Source organism: Setaria italica, chromosome I, assembly GCF_000263155.2.
Source record: "Setaria italica strain Yugu1 chromosome I, Setaria_italica_v2.0, whole genome shotgun sequence".
Classification (NCBI taxonomy): domain Eukaryota; kingdom Viridiplantae; phylum Streptophyta; class Magnoliopsida; order Poales; family Poaceae; genus Setaria; species Setaria italica.
Genome location: NC_028450.1, coordinates 27,986,099 through 28,003,508, shown reverse-complemented (window position 1 = coordinate 28,003,508; position 17,410 = coordinate 27,986,099). Strand labels below are relative to the sequence as shown.

Sequence of the window (17,410 nt, the reverse complement as noted above, 5' to 3'; positions counted from 1 at the left end):
CAAATCATGGACTAATTAGGGTTAATAGATTTGTCTCGCGATTTAGCCTAAGGGTTATGCAATTAGTTTTGTAATTAACCAATGTTTAATACTCCTAATTAGTGTCCAAACATCTGATGTGACAGGGGCTAAATTTTAACCCCTACGTGCCAAACACCCCATAATACTCCCTTAAGTTGACGTGGACAAATCTATAACTATTACGGGTGCCCTGAGCACTGTTCGATTCTGGCGGCCCGGTGCCTTGAGATCCATGCAACTTTTTCTTCTGTTTGGATTTATGAAATTTTTCTAGAATCATTTTGTAGTTTGCCTTTTAGCGAATCTTTTCCTCCTTCAATTTTAGATGGTCCAAAATCGAGAGCTTCTCAAAGAGAATAGAAGGGCCCTATATTTTCACTATCAAAACTCAAGGATAAATTCAGATTTCACATTCACGCGCAGTAATATCTACATGATTTCACACTTACAAGTTAAGGCCATTCAATAGAGGTTTATAAAGAGTTTCAATTTTCTTAAATAAGCTGTCACGTAGAAAGAAACGATGTGACATGTCAAAAAAATTATTAAAAAGAATGGATAGATTTTATCTAGATGAAACTAGGTGTACTATCTTAAGACTGAAACATGTTCAAACTTGCATTGGGCTAGATAGAGAGTTTTGATTTTATCTAATATCGACAAACCATGTGACATGTCAAAAAAATTATTAAAAAGAATGGATAGATTTTATCTAGATGAAACTAGGTGTACTATCTTAAGACTGAAACATGTTCAAACTTGCATTGGGCTAGATAGAGAGTTTTGATTTTATCTAATATCGACAAACCATGTGCATTGCAAATAAGTGTAGTAGCCGACCTATAAAACCGAATGAACTAACTATAAACAAGCATCAACAGCGACAGGTGTTGGCTAGCACGAGTAATAATGTATTATCCTACCGATTAATAAAATTGCTCTCGGTCGTTTCACACATGAAAAGAGTCCAAATCCCTACAGTCAGAAGTCATGGATAACTCTATAAACTTTTTTATTTAACTTACCCCTAAAATATATCAATTTGGTTCGATTGACCTCTAGACACATTTTAATTTTTTTTCTCCGTACACAAGTTGAATTTTAATTTAAAATTTTGCACAATAGTAGTGTACATCACAGTGTATATTAAAAAAATATATTAACGAGAGAGGGGATGTCTTTTGCCATGGTCGTATTTTAAATAAATGGTACCCAAAAGTTCAAGTGGTATCGAGAGAGAAGAAGAATAAGTAGATCAAGAGGGAAGTGTGAGCTCAATCATGGCCTTACGCTACTTCTGTACAGCATGCAGGATCATCGAGGAAAAATGGTACCGCCTCTAGTTAAAAGTAGTCTTTTTGGAGGTATGCATTATATATTTTATATGTTGTATATATTTTCTACGAAGGTCAATCATGGAAGCTATTTTCTTAATAAGATAAGTTATGGAGCGGTACAGGAAGAAGAAGAAGAACCTACATATGGTTTTCATTGACTTGAAGAAGGCGTATGACAAAATACCAAGGAATGTTATATGATGGGTTTTGGACAAACATAAAGTTCCAACGAAGTACGTTGGACTTATTAAGGACATGTACAACAATGTTGTAACTAGAGTTCGAACAAGTGATGGCCACATAGATAACTTTCCGATTAGAATAGGAACTTTGAGCCCTTATCTATTTGCCTTGGTGATGGATGAGGTAACAAGGGACATTCAAGGGGATATCCCTTGGTGTATGCTTTTCGTGGATGATGTAGCGCTAGTTGATGAAAGTTGAGCAGGAGTAAATAGGAAACTGGAGTTGTGGCGGGAGACCCAGAGTCAAAAGGTTTTAGACTCAGCAGAACTAAACTGAATATATGAGATGTGACTTTAGCACTACTACACACGAGGAGGGATATGTCAGTTTGGAAAGCCAAGTAGTGCCCAAGAAGCATACATTTCGATATTTGAGATCAATGCTACAACAAGATGGGGATATTGATCAGGATGTTAGTCATAGAATCAGAGTGGGGTGGATGAAGTGGCGCCAAGCATCAAAAATTTTATATGACAAGAGGGTACCATTGAAGCTAAAAGGCAAGTTCTATAGGACGGCGATTAGAACTGCAATGTTGTATGGTACAAAATGTTAGCCTATAAAAAGATGACATGTCTAGTAGATAAGTGTTGCGGAAATGCGTATGTTGCATTAGATTTGTAGTCATACGAGAAGGGATTGAGTCCGGAATGAGGATATACGTGATAAGTTAGGGGTAGCACCAATTGAAGAAAAACTTATCCAACACCGGCTGAGATGGTTTGGACATGTACAACGAAGGCCTCCAGAGGCACCGGTGTGTAGTGAAAACCTAAGGCGTGACAATAATGTGAAGAAAGGCAGAGGAAGATCAAAGTTGGTATGGGAAGAGGCAATAAAAGGAGATTTGAAAGGATGGGATATACCCAAAGATTTAGCTCTGGATAGGAGTGCTTGGAAAACAGCTATTCATATGCCCGAACCCTGATTTGTGGTTCTTGTTGGGTTTCAACTCTAACCTACTCCAACTTTCTTGGGACCGAAAGGCATGGTTGTCGTTGTATTATTGGGATCGGATATATGTGAAAGTGATGTGCAAAGTCAACTAAACAATATTTCCGTAGCACAAATATGTCCTGAGTTTTATAAGTCTACTTGTCTCAGGCATCACATATTCACATTCACATGCGTGCCTAAAGGCTAGAGCTAGAGTATATTTTGACTTTGGATTGATATATAAAAGCATATATAGGCTGGATCTTACCTTGCTGCCTTCCCCCTTCATTGAGTTAAGGAACTAATCATCAAATCCCCCGCATCACTGCAATTAACAGGCAGGCTTTGTCCAGGTTAGGAACTCATCTCGTCGCATAAAGTTTTGACAGTTTTCCTCTAAGAATGCATATGTTTCAGCGCCTTTGTTTGCTAGAAGTTTTTGAGCTCTGGGGATGGTGATCGCATTTTCTTGCTTAGATGTGGCTTGGCTCTCGCACAGGAGACCTAGCTACGGGTTCATTTGTGCCACACTTTTGTCTCCACCATCTTCAGTTTCTTTCATTTATATATGGGACAAGGCTAATGTAACATCCGCAAAATCACCAACCTAAAATCACCCGTTAAAAATCACTTTTAAAATCCTTTTACCGCTGAGCTCCCGAAATTCTAAAATCTTCCCGGCGATTTCGTCGTCCTGGCACCCAAGCCGACATTTATCATTTTATCCGTACCCGTAATTTTCGCCGCGTGCCGTTGTCAGACACCGCGCGTGTGCTCCGACCGCGTGCCGCGAACGCCGCCGGTCTCCCTCCTTTCTTTCTCTTTTTCCCTCCCTTTTCCTTTAACTTTTTTTTCCTTCTTCCTTTCTTCTTCTTCTTCTTTCTTCTTCCTCCTTCCTTCTTCTCTCTCCTCCTCTTTCTTCTCCCTAGCACCCGGCGCCACTCCTCCGGCCGGCCCCCCCTCCCCCGACGCATTCACTCCCCGTCGCCAACTCCTCCTGGCGCCACGCCGCCGGCCGCCTGGGCCCGCGCGCCTCGGGTCCCGTGCCTGCGCCCGGCGCCTGCCCCGTACGGCCCGGCCTCGCCGCCCCCGGCGCGCCGCCCGCCGGCCCCTCCCCGCGCATGCCTCCCACGCCACGCCTCCGACCCCACTCCACGCCGCCCGCCGCCGGCCCCTACCTCCCCGTCCCGGCACGCCACCGGTGCCGTGCCGCCGCGCCACACCGCCGGCCATTGCCGGGCCCCTACCCCGCCGGCTATAAAAGGAAGCCGCCCTGGCCGCCCTCTTTCAAATCGCGTCGCACCCCCCCAACCTCCTCCACCCGCCCGCACCTTCGGCACCACCACCGCCCGTGCCGAGCCGCCGCCATCGCCACCTGTACGCCGCCGCCTGCAGGCCACCATGGGCCGCCCCCTTCCCCTCTCCGAAGCTCCAAGGTAACGGGCAAAACGGAGCCCCCACGGCCTCCTCTAGCCTCTCCCGCCGCCTCCCCTCACCGCCGGCGAGCTTAGGCCGCCGCCCCCGGGCCGGCCGCCCCTCCTTCCCATCTCCTCTGTCTCGGTACAGGGAGGAAGGAAGAAGAAACCCTAGATTTCCGATCTAACCCCCAACTTTCGCCAAATTACAAATTAGTCCTTCCACCTCTCTCAAAGGCTGTTTCGCAGATCGACCCCTCCACCTCCAGAAATATTTACAAATAGGTCCCTGTTTTATCGCAAATCAGTAATAAACCTCCTTTTTAAGCCCCTAATCCATGTTTAACTCGTCATTTCATGCGCCAAACTTCCTCCAATTAATCCCAAAATTTTACCACGTCATCCTCCAGAATACTTCCGCCGATCCATATCCAAATTTCCCAAAACTATTCCTTCTACCTATTTTCCGTTCGCATTTTCTGTTCGGAGCTCAACGGATAAAAACTGATTTTCTTTTATTTATTTGTGTGCCCGTTTGTGTGTGCCGTAGATCGCGGATTACCCGAGGAGGAGCCCGAGGAGGAGTTTGACCGCGAGCCCGAGCTTGAGGACCAGCAGCACGAGCCGGAACTCCTGAAAGGCTTTGAAGACGGCAAGTCCAATCTCACCCTTTGATGCATACTTAATACCTAGTTTTTCAAACACAACCTATTGGCCTATTTTATAAAATGCATGTTGTTTATTTGCAAGACATGGTTGGATAGTCATCCCTTGATTGTTTATCTCTAAATATGACTTGCTCTGTTTAGATGATAACCACTGCTAGAGCGCTTAGGAAATTGCTACTCGACTTCAATCAGTATTACAATGGTTTATTTGAAGAATAAATGTGTGTGTGTGTTCAATTGGGCAAATGGTTTTTCGGAAAGGGATGTGTAGACGAGATGGATGGGTGTTTCTTGTGTGAAATGCCAGGATGTGGTGCTCGTACCTTAGTGGTTGAGCGATGTTGGGAGATATCCATCTTGTCATGGTTAAGGACCGAGTTGATGTGTCATCTTGCCTAATTCAACCATCGTGCAACCACTCGACCGTTGTATGGGCAACGGCTTAGCATAAATCCCACTAGCTGAACTGTTAGTCTTCAGGGATGCTGGTGAGCAACGGGAGCCCATGAAAAAGGAGTAAGATCCTGGTGACTTAGGTCCCGGTTACTGTCTCGTGGATGAGCCGTGAACCCCTTGGGTGCTTCCGTGAGGACTAGCCAGTCTTAGCTAAGGTGGGTAATGGCTTTGTTAGGATCCGCACCGGCACTAAGGTGATCGTACTGCGGTACCCTACTTATGGGAAAAGTGTACAACCTCTGCAGAGTTTAAACCTATCCGGGCAGCCGTGTCCACGGTATTGGACGAGTTACGACTTGGTCACATAACTAGCACTTGGGCATGGATGGTCACGTGTGTGTGTTGGATTTTGGAAGTGTCCGGCAGTTGTGCCGTGAGCTATGGCGGACGGGGAGTCCGATAGCGATAAAACTTGGATCCTTTGTGTAGGATCAACCCCACTCAATGTTTCGATCACTAAAGAAAAGCTTTACGAAAACTCATTTGAAAACGAGCCCATGCATGTGTTAAAAATCTAGCTTTACCGCAAATGAACTCTAGCCTATCCTTGATATATCCTGTGCATATACTTGCTTGTATCCCCCTCCGTGGATGGGGTTGGACTTGTTGAGTACGTTCGTACTCACCCTTGCTTTGTTGCTACAAAGGAAGACCCAGACTTCATCGCCGAGGACTTTGAGTAGAGGTTGTGTCCGCACCCAACGTTGCCTGTGGTGTTGGCCTTTCGAAGATGCTGCTGCTGCCATGTAGTCCTGAGTGCTGTCTTTTGTCAGTCGCTTGGTTAGCCGCTGTTGTTTATTTACTTCTTATCGCTGCATGGCTCTCACGCCCACTCCCTCGGGAGTTGTACGGTAACTGAATTATCTGTCGAATAAATGTGTTATCAGCCTCCTGGGACTGATATTTGTATCATATTTAGTCTCTACTTATGTGAGGACGCTTCAGCTAAAATGCAACCAGGTGCATTCTGTACATCAAATGCACAGACCCACCGCACGTGCCGTGCGCCATGCACCAAGGAAGGTCCGTCGCTCGTGCATGCAAAATTAAATGTTAAATGGAGGCAACCAACCACGTGACACCACGTCACACCTCAAACCACCCACCAGGATGCATGCATGTATGCAGAGAATCTTTTCTTGATTCAAAATGAAAAAAAATGCGATATCTCCTAGGCCGCAGATCTGATTTTAGATCCGTTTGAAGGAGGTTGTTGGAAAAAAATGTGCTTAACAAAACGAGATCCATGAAGGCTATATTTGATGAAGTTTTTTTTCAAGTATGTAATTGCAATATGTTGTACTGTGAGTTGCAAGCACTTCTACAATACATTGCAACATGGTTGTAGTGTATTTAGCACTGGTTGCAACTAATTATAACCTAGTGTAACCTTGTTACTTCTGGTTGTAATTATTCACTACTTAGTTGCAACCCAGTTACTACTCTGATTGCAACCAGATATGCTTCCAACTTCTACTGGATAGAATTGCAACCAGTTATCATGGACTGCAACCCGTTACAACCTAATTGTTTCCCAGTTGTTACTAGTTGCAAATGTCCGATTGCAAACCCAGTTAGTACTGGTTGCAACTTATTACTACACAATAACTACTTGTTGCAACCAATTACTTTTACCCAATTGCAACCAACTTACTACTTATTGCAACTAGTTACTACTCAGTTTCAATACAATTGCTACTCTGGTTGCAACAGAATATGATTGCAACTTGACGTGATTATAGTGACCAGATGCAGATAATACATAGACTTATAACTAGTTGCAACTCGATGGTAGACAGAGTTGCAATCGGTATGTACCTCGCTTAAAACGGTAAAAAATATATCCATATTGGATCTAGTTTTGTTAAGAATATTTTTTGAGTCAGATGCAATAAATGGTTTGTCAATCGGGGTTACAGTTTAGGAGAAAATTTGTTTCAAAGATTCGAACTAACAAAAGATTCCATGCATGCATGCATGCAGTCTGGTGGGATTTATATGCTAGGTGACTTTACGTGGTAAGTGGACGATACAAATTAACTTAGGAAGGACACACCACATGTTTGATTGGGTGCGTTGGTTGCTCCAACCTGATGCTCCCACCGGCCTGGTGCATCTATGCACACGATGCACCCAGATGTATTATAAAAAAACAGTATATATATATATATATATATATATATATATATATATATATATATATATATATATATATATATATATATATATATATATATATATATATATATATGCTAACAAAAGGCCATGCCTCGTGTATTTGGCTTATCACCATTAGCGCTGCAAAAAATATGGTTCCGCAAGGATGAGCTTGCTCGACTTACATTTGGCGCAACGCCCTTTGCCTAGTCTGTGCTGAGGTTAAGACAAGTGACTTTGGGGAAGTAGTTGCTCCATCCCAAATTACTATTCATTTTATTTTTTTTCTAAATATATTAAAAACTATATAGATATATAGTTAAAAATATTAAAAAAACTATATAGATATATAGTAATTTAGAACGGAGGAAGTATTCTTTATTATTCCTCTCATCCATTTGAGTTGATTGGGGGTGGAGGAGATCACCATTATATTTTAAGTAGTCTTCCTCCACCTCGAGTCCTCAACTATAAGGTGAACTAGCGAGACACACCATGCTCCTATGCTTTCTTGGATGAGTGGCCTTCAAAAGCTCAAGGAGTTATTTATGGGCTTGGCCCAATATATCTCTCCCATCATCCTGCTGGATTAAGCTCGTCAATAGTTTTGAATCGAGCTTTAGGGCCCAAGGGCCAGTGAATTGGGGATCTACTACTCTATATTAAAGTTGCTGGCCTAGGCGTTTTCTCGGAGCACTTGCTACTGTTTATGGTCATTGACATGTGGGACCTACAAATTCAGCCGTTTACGTGAAAAGGAAAGAATTCTCCGAAAGATGCAACGCTGGCAGCGACGCGCTCCGCTCGGCCTCCTCGACTCATAGGCCCGCGCTGGGCCCCGCTTGGTTCTCTTCGACTGCGGCCTGCGGCGGTGCCGTCTCGCGCTCCGCCTCCTCGGCTTCTTCGACTCCCAAGCCCTCGCCGTCGGTGCGGCCCCCGAGGATGCCGCCTCCGTCGCGCCCATCCACACCGTGGCCTCGCGCAGTTCCCCCACGCCTACCCGGAGGAGCTGTAGCTGCGCCCCATCTTCTGCATGCATCAGCAAATCCAAGATTGACCGCGCGGGAGCTCCTGCCACCGCTCCGCCCGCTCTGCTGGTGCTCCTGCCGGAGCTCAAGTCGTCACGCATGCGCCGCAAAAGCGTTCGCCGGAGTTCATAGCCAGCTATGGCGGCCATGGCCCCCGCCCCGCGGGATCCGGCGTATAGAAGCCTCCTCGCAAGCCCGCTCTGTGCCTCTACTCTATGCTTGTGATGTGGCCGTGCGTGCTGCGTTGGTGAGTAGAAAGATCACAGATAAGGCCAGGCTGCCCCTGCGGGCTGCGGTTCTTCAGTGCTTGCCTGCTTGAAATGTTGTGCGTGCTTGATGGTTAGTGCGAAGAACGGAAGAAAATAAGATCAGACCGCTGTGGCGTTGTTCCATCTGCGTGCTTGCATGCATGGGCCACAGAAGCTGCTTCAGTCCACACGCATAGCGGCACAGGTGTAGCATTCAACGTTGGCTTGAGCACAACTGAGAAACAAGGCTATCCAATTTTGAACATTTGAAAATGCAGTAATTTAAGGCAAAAATATAGCGTTGCTGTGCGGCATGACAGAGGACTGGCACAACACGAGTTGTTGATAATTTTGGGTCAATTTAGATTTATTTATATATTTATTTTATTTTATTTATTTTCTAATTTCAATTGATACACTAATCTTTATCTTTACCTATTATTAAAGCAAGTAACGTCTCTGCCTGAATTTTTCGTCCGTCGTGGTCATTTTGTAAAAAAACCCCTGACGTTTCGTGTAATCAACCCGCGGTCCACTTTTGAAGAGACGGGGGGCTCGGTTGCTAAAAAGTGCAAAGGGAGGGTGTTAAAGGTAAAAGAGCTTCCGCCGCCGCCGCCGCAACTCCCCGTCCCCGATCCCCTCCCGCTCGCCGTCCCGGTCCCGATCCCGATCCCGCTCCAAGACCCCTCCCCCCAACCTCCGCCCCAACGCCGCCGCGCTCTCCTCCACCCCCACCTCCGCGGGGGCCGACTTTGCGACCGCATCCGACTCCGATGCCGATGCAGGCGGCGGCCGCGGCCGCGTCTCGTCCCCTAGGCGCAGGGACCGCAAGGGTGCCCCCCGCGACCGCCTCGACTCCGATGCGGACGCCGCCGCAAGCGCTCCCCCAGCTTCCACTCCGACTCGGACGCCGACGCCGGCGGCCGCGTGCCGTCCCCGAGGCGCAACCGCGAGCGCACCCCCCGCCTCCACTCCGACTCCGACTCCGACAACTCCGCGGCGGCCGCCGGCTCCGAGGACGACGGCGCCGGCGCGGGCGACGCCTCGTCGTTGCCCCGCGCGCGTCGTTCCTCCCGCATCGAGACCTCCAACATCAAGCCCGTCAGCACGCGCCCGATGGAGGCGCCCCGCCGCGCCCCCGGGCGCCTCCGCCGGGTCCTCCCAGCGCCGCTCCAAGCGCCGCCACAGCTCCCCGGGGCGGGCCTCCCCGGAGCATCAGAAGCGCCCTCCCCGGGTTTGGAGCCCTGAAGACGAGATCACCATACTGAGTGCCCTCGTTGAGTACCGTGCCAAGAAAGGCCAGCTCCCGGCGTCGATTCAGGACACAGGCAAGGTACACAGCCAGATTAGTGGTCAGCTCACTGCTAATGCGTCCACTACCCAGCTTAGTGATAAGGTTAGGCGCCTGAAGCATAAGTACAAGTTGCTGTTCACCCGTGCAAGGAATGGACGGGATCCTGACTTGCCAACGCAGCATGAGCGTGATGTCTATGAACTTAGCAAGAAAGTATGGGGATTTAAGAGTGGTGATATCTTAGGAGGATCTCATGCATATGAGGATACTGGAGATGCGGAGAGCAATGAGGAGCAGGAGATTGAAGAGAGTGATGATGCTATGGAGAATGGGTGGGAGCACCATGAACGGCCGGGCAAGAAACCAAAGGCATTTAGATTTGAAAATGGCAATGGCAATGCACTTGCGGCTGTGGGTAGGGCTAGCCATGGCAATGGTAGTGGGAGAGATGATGCTGAGAAGGGAAAACAAATGTACCCTTACCTGTGGGAGGCTGTTGCGGAGCTATCGAAGGAGCACCCGAGCGGACCAATATTCAGAAAGGCATTTGGTGTACTTGAGAAGTCAAAGGCACAAGCTATGGAGGAGAAGCTGCGGAAGTTCAGAATGTCAAAGCTATGGAGGAGAAGCTGCGGAAGTTCAGAATGTCAGAGATAAGGCAGCAGCTGCATCGGATGGACCTGATGAAGGAGACAATGCAGATGGTGCTTGATGCACTGGAGGGTTCATACTGATTAGGTTGAATTTGACGAACTGCTGGATTCTGGAATCTGTGGTTCGGTGAGTATGTTGCTCAAAAAGGGGGACCTAAGTCTTCCAGTTGCCTAGAATAGTCTTGGTCTAATGTTATGGATATATGGTTCGTTGTTCTACTTTTGTGGCGAAGGATATGATGTCCTTGATCCCAACTAAACCTAGATCAAGGAGTTATGAACGCTACTTGTTATCCATCCAAAAAGGTTATGCTTTATGTGCTTAGGTGCTAACTTATGCCTATTTGTCATGTTGCTGCTGCTATGTTTCTGTTTAATGTTAATTACATCTTTGGCTATATTCGTTTCAGTTTTCCCGTTTCAACTGCATCTGTGCATATGAATGTCATTGCATTTCATCGAGGTTGAATCTAGCTTGACATTAGCCAAAATTTTGCGACCCAGTGAACTGAACAATTACAAGCTTGTTGCTTGTTAGGTTCTTCCAACCGGAGGAAGTAAATCGGTGTCCGCTGAAATGATATATGTTGGATGACTCAAGTGTAGTTATATTTACCCTTGATGTCTGTCATGTCACTCCCCTGCACTTATGGTTTGCTAGATTTGACTTACAGAATCTGAAAAGGCTTTTTCAAGTTTTTATATAGAATACTTTGGAAATCGTCTCACTGTACTGTTATAGGATAGTGGTCAATCGCCCTTTTGTAAGCGATGTGACCATTAAGTGCTTGGAATTGGAGAATGTAGAAATCTGGATACCTGGAAAGATTATTTAGAGCGGCACGCGCCGGACGCGCCGGACCCATCCGGCGCGTGCCGCTCTAAATAATCCGCTCTAAATAATCTTTCTCTGCCCGGATTTTCGTACGTCGTGGTCATTTTGCAAAAAAAACCCCTGATGTTTTGTGTAATCAACCCGCAGTCCATTATTATGAATAGTCTGGGTGTCGGATTGAAAAAGGAGGAAAGAGAGGGGGTTTAAAGGGAAAGTTCTTCTCTAAATTACGCCGCCCAACGGCACGCACGCTCCCTCAAGTCTCTCCGCCCGTCGCCTCCGTCCACGCGCGAGCCGCTTCCTCCACCGCCCCTCCTCTCGCTAGACACCGAATCGGAGCTTGGGATCCGTCGATTTGAAGCGGCAGTACTCGTGCGGAGGAGCATCGACGGTTGAGCTGGATCTGTACATGGGAGTCCCGCAGGGGCCAGTGGCCTCTCCCGTGACGATTCGACCGGCGGAGGTCGAAATCGAGCCGGTGGCCGGTGTGCTGGACCGCAGCGAGGCTCTCGAGCCGCCGATTTGGGGGTGGCGCAGCTCATCTTGGCTGGATTCGGCCGGGCATGGGGGCTGCGCAAGATCCGGCGAGGAAGGTCCGAGCATGGGGCGACAGGGCTTGAGCGGCGGCATGGCGCAGGGAGTGCAGGGGCGCAGCTCCCCCAGCTCGCAGCGGTGGCGTGGATCTGCCGGTGCTGCCCGCAGCACCGGCGAGGGACCCGACGGGCGGTGGCGGCAGAGCTCTGGGCGGCCGCGGCACCGGCGGGGGAGCACGACAGGCTGTGGTGGCAGATCTCCAGGTGGAGCTCGAGGGCGGTGGAGTTTCGGGGGGGAGCTCGAGGGCCAGCGAATCGAGGTCCGGGCGGAGCTGGAGGGGTGGCGGCGGAGCTCGGGGAGCGGGGGCAAGCGAGCTTGAGCGGCTGCTGTAATCTCTACCGTCTTTTTTATTTGCTCGTAGGCTATGCTTCAAGTGCGGGGAACTACCCTGTATGCGGTCCATGTACCCTCGCCTATGAAATGGATAACCCTTGCAGCCATAGCAGCAGGATTTTCAGGGCTTCTGTCATTATCTCATTGGATTGCCCACTTCCGGTACTTCCAACTGCTCCTCGGATCTGCTGCGTCCATGAGTCATTCAAAACTTTTATTTATTTAATATAAATCCAGATTTCAAAAGAAAACAAGCGTAAGAAAAGTAAACCAACCAATATCGCTAATGTACTACTATTGGTGTCACCACTTATACCTCTGCATCTTGTTGACTGTGACATACACCTACATTATATATATGGACCATAAATTATATATTATAAATAATTCATGTGGAGTATAAAATATAATTTATCATCTGAGTTTTGTACATATTTATTGAGTTACCGCTGTGCCATAATTTTCTTTCTCCCGTTGCAACGCACGGGCATATTTGCTAGTCTATTATTAAAGCAAGTAACGTCTTTGCTTGGATTTTTCCGTACGTCGTGGTCATTTTGCAAAAAAAATCCTGACGTTTTGTGAAATCAACCCGCAGTCCAATTCTGAGTATAGGGGGGCTCGAGTGGAAAAAATAGGAAAGTCAGGGATTAAAGCGAAAAGAGTTCCGCTCCCTGCCGCCGCTCCGTCCGGCCCTCCACCAAGCTCCCCTCCAGTCCGGCTCCCCGTCGCTCGCCGCCCCTCCACGTCCCGCGCCAACCGGCCCTACCCCGCGTCCAAGCCTCGGCGCCGCCCGCCGAGCCCTCGCCGCTGCGTTCCCCGCCCGCGTCACCGTCCCCGAGGAGATCCACATCCGCCGCGCCGTCGGAGGCCCTCTCCTTCCTCGTCGCGAGAACCTTCTCCAGCAACGGCGCCTCGTCTTCCTACTCGAAGCCGCTGCCCTCGCTCTTCCGCGGCGTACGTCCCAGCCCCAAGCCCGGCGCCGCGCTAGCCGGCGCTGCCGCGGCATCCCGAGCGGTCCTTACCCCGCACGCGGCTGCAATCAAGTCCCGCCGATCAGTCTCGGCGCCCGTCGAGAAGCTCCTGGAGGAGGGCAGTGGCTTCGAGGCCTCCGAGGAGCTCCCTTCCACTGGAAGCTTGGAAACAGAGGTAGAAGAAAAGGGGAACTCGGAATTGGTTCCTGGACCGACAGAGCAAACTGCCAGTGGGAGTGGGACTGAAGAATTTGAAGAGGAGAAACATGCAGAAGTAGAAATTGAAGAGAGTTCTGGGTCTACGAAGCTGGTGGAGGCGAGTACCCTTGACTCTGTAGTCGCTGACGATTTCAGTGGGCATGAGCAAACAGCTGAAAATGGCAGCATGGTGGAAACCGATCAAGTTGAGAACCATACTGCAGTTGTCTATGAGGAAAATGCATATGACCAAACTGGAGATGATAATTATGTGCAATCAGCTCAGAGTATAGATCCAATTGGGTCCGTTTCTGAGGAAAGTTTTGATGATGATTGGGAGGCCGACAGATCCGACAGCATCATCGAAGACCAAGTGGAATCTGAGAGTTCAATTGATAAGGTGATCGAGGAGAGAATGGGGCAGCTGGAGATCAGCAGGAAGGCTGAAAAGAATGCAGAGAAGAAACAGAAAGTGTCGATGAAACCGTTGGAGTTGGCAGAGGAGCTTGAGAAGAGGCAGGCCTCGTTTGGTCAACACTGGAAAGAAGGAGCAGCTGCCCAACCCATGCAACTAGAGGGGATAGGAAAGGGCCCACCAGCTATTGGTTACATGCAAATCGAGATGGACAACCCAGTAACTCGTGCCATGTCCTCACCGTCATTTACATGCAAATTGAGGTGCTGGCAGTTCATAGGAGCTATATAGCGATGGGCACGTCTAAAGGTGTTGTCATTGTCATTCCAAGCAAATACTCCATTCATCAAGCTGAATATAGCTATATAGCTATATAGCCATATACTCCGGATTCAGTATTTCGATTTTTGGTAAGTCCTCTGGAAATACCAAGTTGAAACCCAAAGTATAATCAGGACCATTCCTGCACATATCTGTAATCTTTGAAAATAAAAGACTCGATGAATCTGAAATCTTCTTATCCAAACTAAAAGCTAGAACGATATTGCTTTTGACTCTGTCAGGTTTTTTATGTTTAATGATTGCTTTGGTATGCTTCACTGTGTTGGTAATATCATGGTCCATCGCTGAAGGATTAACTTAAAGAATGTATGCAGTTTTTTATTTCTTTCATTGTAATCGCCTTCATATTGTCCTGCTGCTATTTCAGAGACGTTATGTGAATAGGCCAATTGTTGAACTTGAGGCTGCAGCACAGGAAGAACTTAAAATAACTGAACTGCGTCTTGCAAAGCTAGCTTTTCTCATCAGAGCCGACTGTTCCCTCTACTACTACTAAAGCCCCCAACATCCAATTAGATAAAGCAGCAGGTATCAATTCCATTCGATCTGCGGGAGCTAGAGTTGTCGAAATGAGATGGGGTTTGCGGAGTTGGAAGAGTTCCATACGTGGGTCCCAAGTAATAAACAGATAGTATTAAACCACCCATAAATATCTTCTACTACTATGCTTGCAAAGAGAGGACTAGGACAACGCACCAACATATTGTGAAGCGAAGCTAACGTATTAGCGAATGATAACGTGAGAGCAAGTAAGGGCCCGTAGCAACGCACGGGCATTTCTGCTAGTACAATACACAAAAAGAAATGCATTTTTTAACATTACTAAGAATTAAACGTCTAGTTGATATAAACGTCTGTAAGCGAAACTAACAATTACATTTCTACTGCCTGCAGTTTCTTTCAGCAAACAAAGGATTCCAACGACACTAGTAGCCGACAATGTGAATTTGATGGATTTCACAGTACACTACGATATCCATGCGCCACGCAGTTGCGTTTGACATCACAATTTCTTAGACACATCACGAGTGATTTCTCCTACGAGAATGCATTGGGAAGCGGCGGATTTGGAGACGTTTACAAGGTAATTTGTTTTCCTTTTCCCTCACATCCCTTTTCATGGCGAAACGCTCTGAGATAGATCATCACAAGCTATGTCTCTGAGAAATGAAAATCTATATGAGACTGACCATGAAAACGGGACGGCAATTGCTGTGATGACGAGTTCCTGAAAGAAGTTACTAATCTTTTCGGGTTGCAGCACAGAAGTGCTGGCACAACGCAGGTCCTCTACTCCCTGGGAGGCAAAAGTGTCTCGGCTGAAATGCGAGAAAGGTTGCTCTGCTTTGAGTATGTACCTAACAAAAGTCTTCGTCAGCACATTTCAGGTATGAGAATGCTGTAAAATGCCTCTATATTCATTAGAAAAAGTTTTATTGTGCTTACTGCTTATGAAGTAGAGCGGGTATTCATTGTTTTAATTAGTTCTAGCTTCACCGCTTAATGGTTCAAGCATGCAACTTAACTACTTTCAATACTAGTTATTTTTCATTCTCGTGATAATAAGATCTGAACAAAAACTTCCTAGCATCTATTTTTCAATATATACTTCCTCCATTTAAAATTATAACTCATTCTAGTTTCGTCCTAAGTCTATCTTCGACCTTGTTTATAAAAGTAATGCACAAATATCCACAACATCAAACTACTCTCATTAGATACACCATGTAATTATATCGGTTGTATATTTATTTGATATTGTAGATGTTAATATATTTCTTATAAATTTGATCAAACTTGGATAAATTTAATTTAATACAAAACTAAAACGACTTATAATTTAGAACAGAGAGAATAATATTTAGGAAAAAACTAATTAGCTAGTTGACGTCATATATTTAGAAATGTAGGGAGTAGTCATCCAGATCTGACTTCCAATTACGACCCAAGGTACCTTCCAAACACCAAAACTTCTATCTGTGTAACAAATCCGTTCTTTCTACTTGGATCTACTACAGATGTATCTTGTGAACTCAAATGGCATGTGAGATATGGGATAATCAGGGGGATTTGCTCCGGTTTGCATTACCTTTACAGCAGGGAACATGGTATTGCTCACATGGACCTTAAATCTGAAAATATATTACTCGATGACAATATGGTACCGAAAATTGCAGATTTCGGTTTGTCGAGACTCTTTGGCAAAAACGAATATCGAATTATCACGGGAAGTCATGAAGGGACATTGTAAGCTAGCTAAAACGACGCCTTCTGCATGGTACCTGTGTTCTATTTTCGTATCCAATTAGTAACAAGCTAGTATATAAGTTCATTCTCTTGCTACATCATGCAGGGGATTCATGGCACCAGAGTATGCGAATCAAGGTTTGATATCAAAGAAGGCAGATATCTTCAGTTTGGGTGTAATAATCCTGGAGGTAGTGACACATCACCCTCGGTTTCCTGCCGTCCGAGGAGGCAATGCCGACGTGCGCGTGCTCGCGCCGGCTTCACGGTCATGGCCGACAACCACGTTCCTGAAGATGGCCAAAGGAGTGGTGATTATGATCAGGGTACATCTCATCCTGATCCTACTGAATCCCAGCAGTTCACGGTCACGGATGATCTTAACGACCATAAGAGCTGTACTGACTGCAGTTTTTGTCCAACTAAATCCCAGCAATCCGTGGTCATGGGTGGTAATGAGCCTGCAGGTCATCACGGCCGCTGAAACCTTAGTTGCCGTTGGAGTTGTGACTGCATTTCTAACCCTAAACTGGCTAAAGTATTTTAGAAATTTATGGCCATGGGTGATCTTAGTATTTGGGATCGGAGTACCGGCTACGGTTCTTGACGGTGTTGAAGAGAAACTAGCTCTAGGATCCTTATGTCTTTTCGGATATGTGTGTACTGCTGGCTGCTGCAGTTACTGCGGGCGGTGATCCCTCGCAGGAATTTAGCTTATGGTATTCATCGTAAAGTAAAGAAAGAGTAAATTTCATCTAATCCAGTGGTCTTTAAATTTGTCTCGAGTTCAAATCTCACTTAAATTTTTAGTAGATGAGAGCCCGGAGCAAGTTTATGAACAGAATAAGAGCTCGGGACAAGTTTATGGACTATTATGTGCATTTTGAAAGTATCGGGACTGGGATAATAGCTCGGGACAAGTTTAAGGACCGTGCATTTTGAGAGTACCAGGATTGGCACGAGAACTTGAGACAAGCTGAAGTACCCCTGGTGAAATTTACTCTAAAAGTTTA

General features: G+C 46.7%; 1 protein-coding gene and 1 pseudogene across 1 annotated transcript; both read left to right on the top strand.

Moving 5' to 3' along the window:
* Positions 1-10,859, top strand: part of LOC101783963 — an 11,377-nt pseudogene extending 518 nt beyond the window's left edge.
* Positions 10,860-11,895: 1,036 nt separating this feature from the next.
* Positions 11,896-17,174, top strand: LOC101783566 (translation initiation factor IF-2). Its single transcript, XM_022828477.1, has 6 exons — positions 11,896-12,197; positions 12,878-14,218; positions 15,045-15,234; positions 15,412-15,538; positions 16,169-16,428; positions 16,504-17,174. The coding sequence occupies exons 1-2, from the start codon at positions 11,896-11,898 to the stop codon at positions 14,097-14,099; spliced, it is 1,524 nt and encodes a 507-aa protein (XP_022684212.1). The 3' UTR covers positions 14,100-14,218; positions 15,045-15,234; positions 15,412-15,538; positions 16,169-16,428; positions 16,504-17,174.
* The last annotated feature ends 236 nt before the right edge of the window (positions 17,175-17,410 follow it).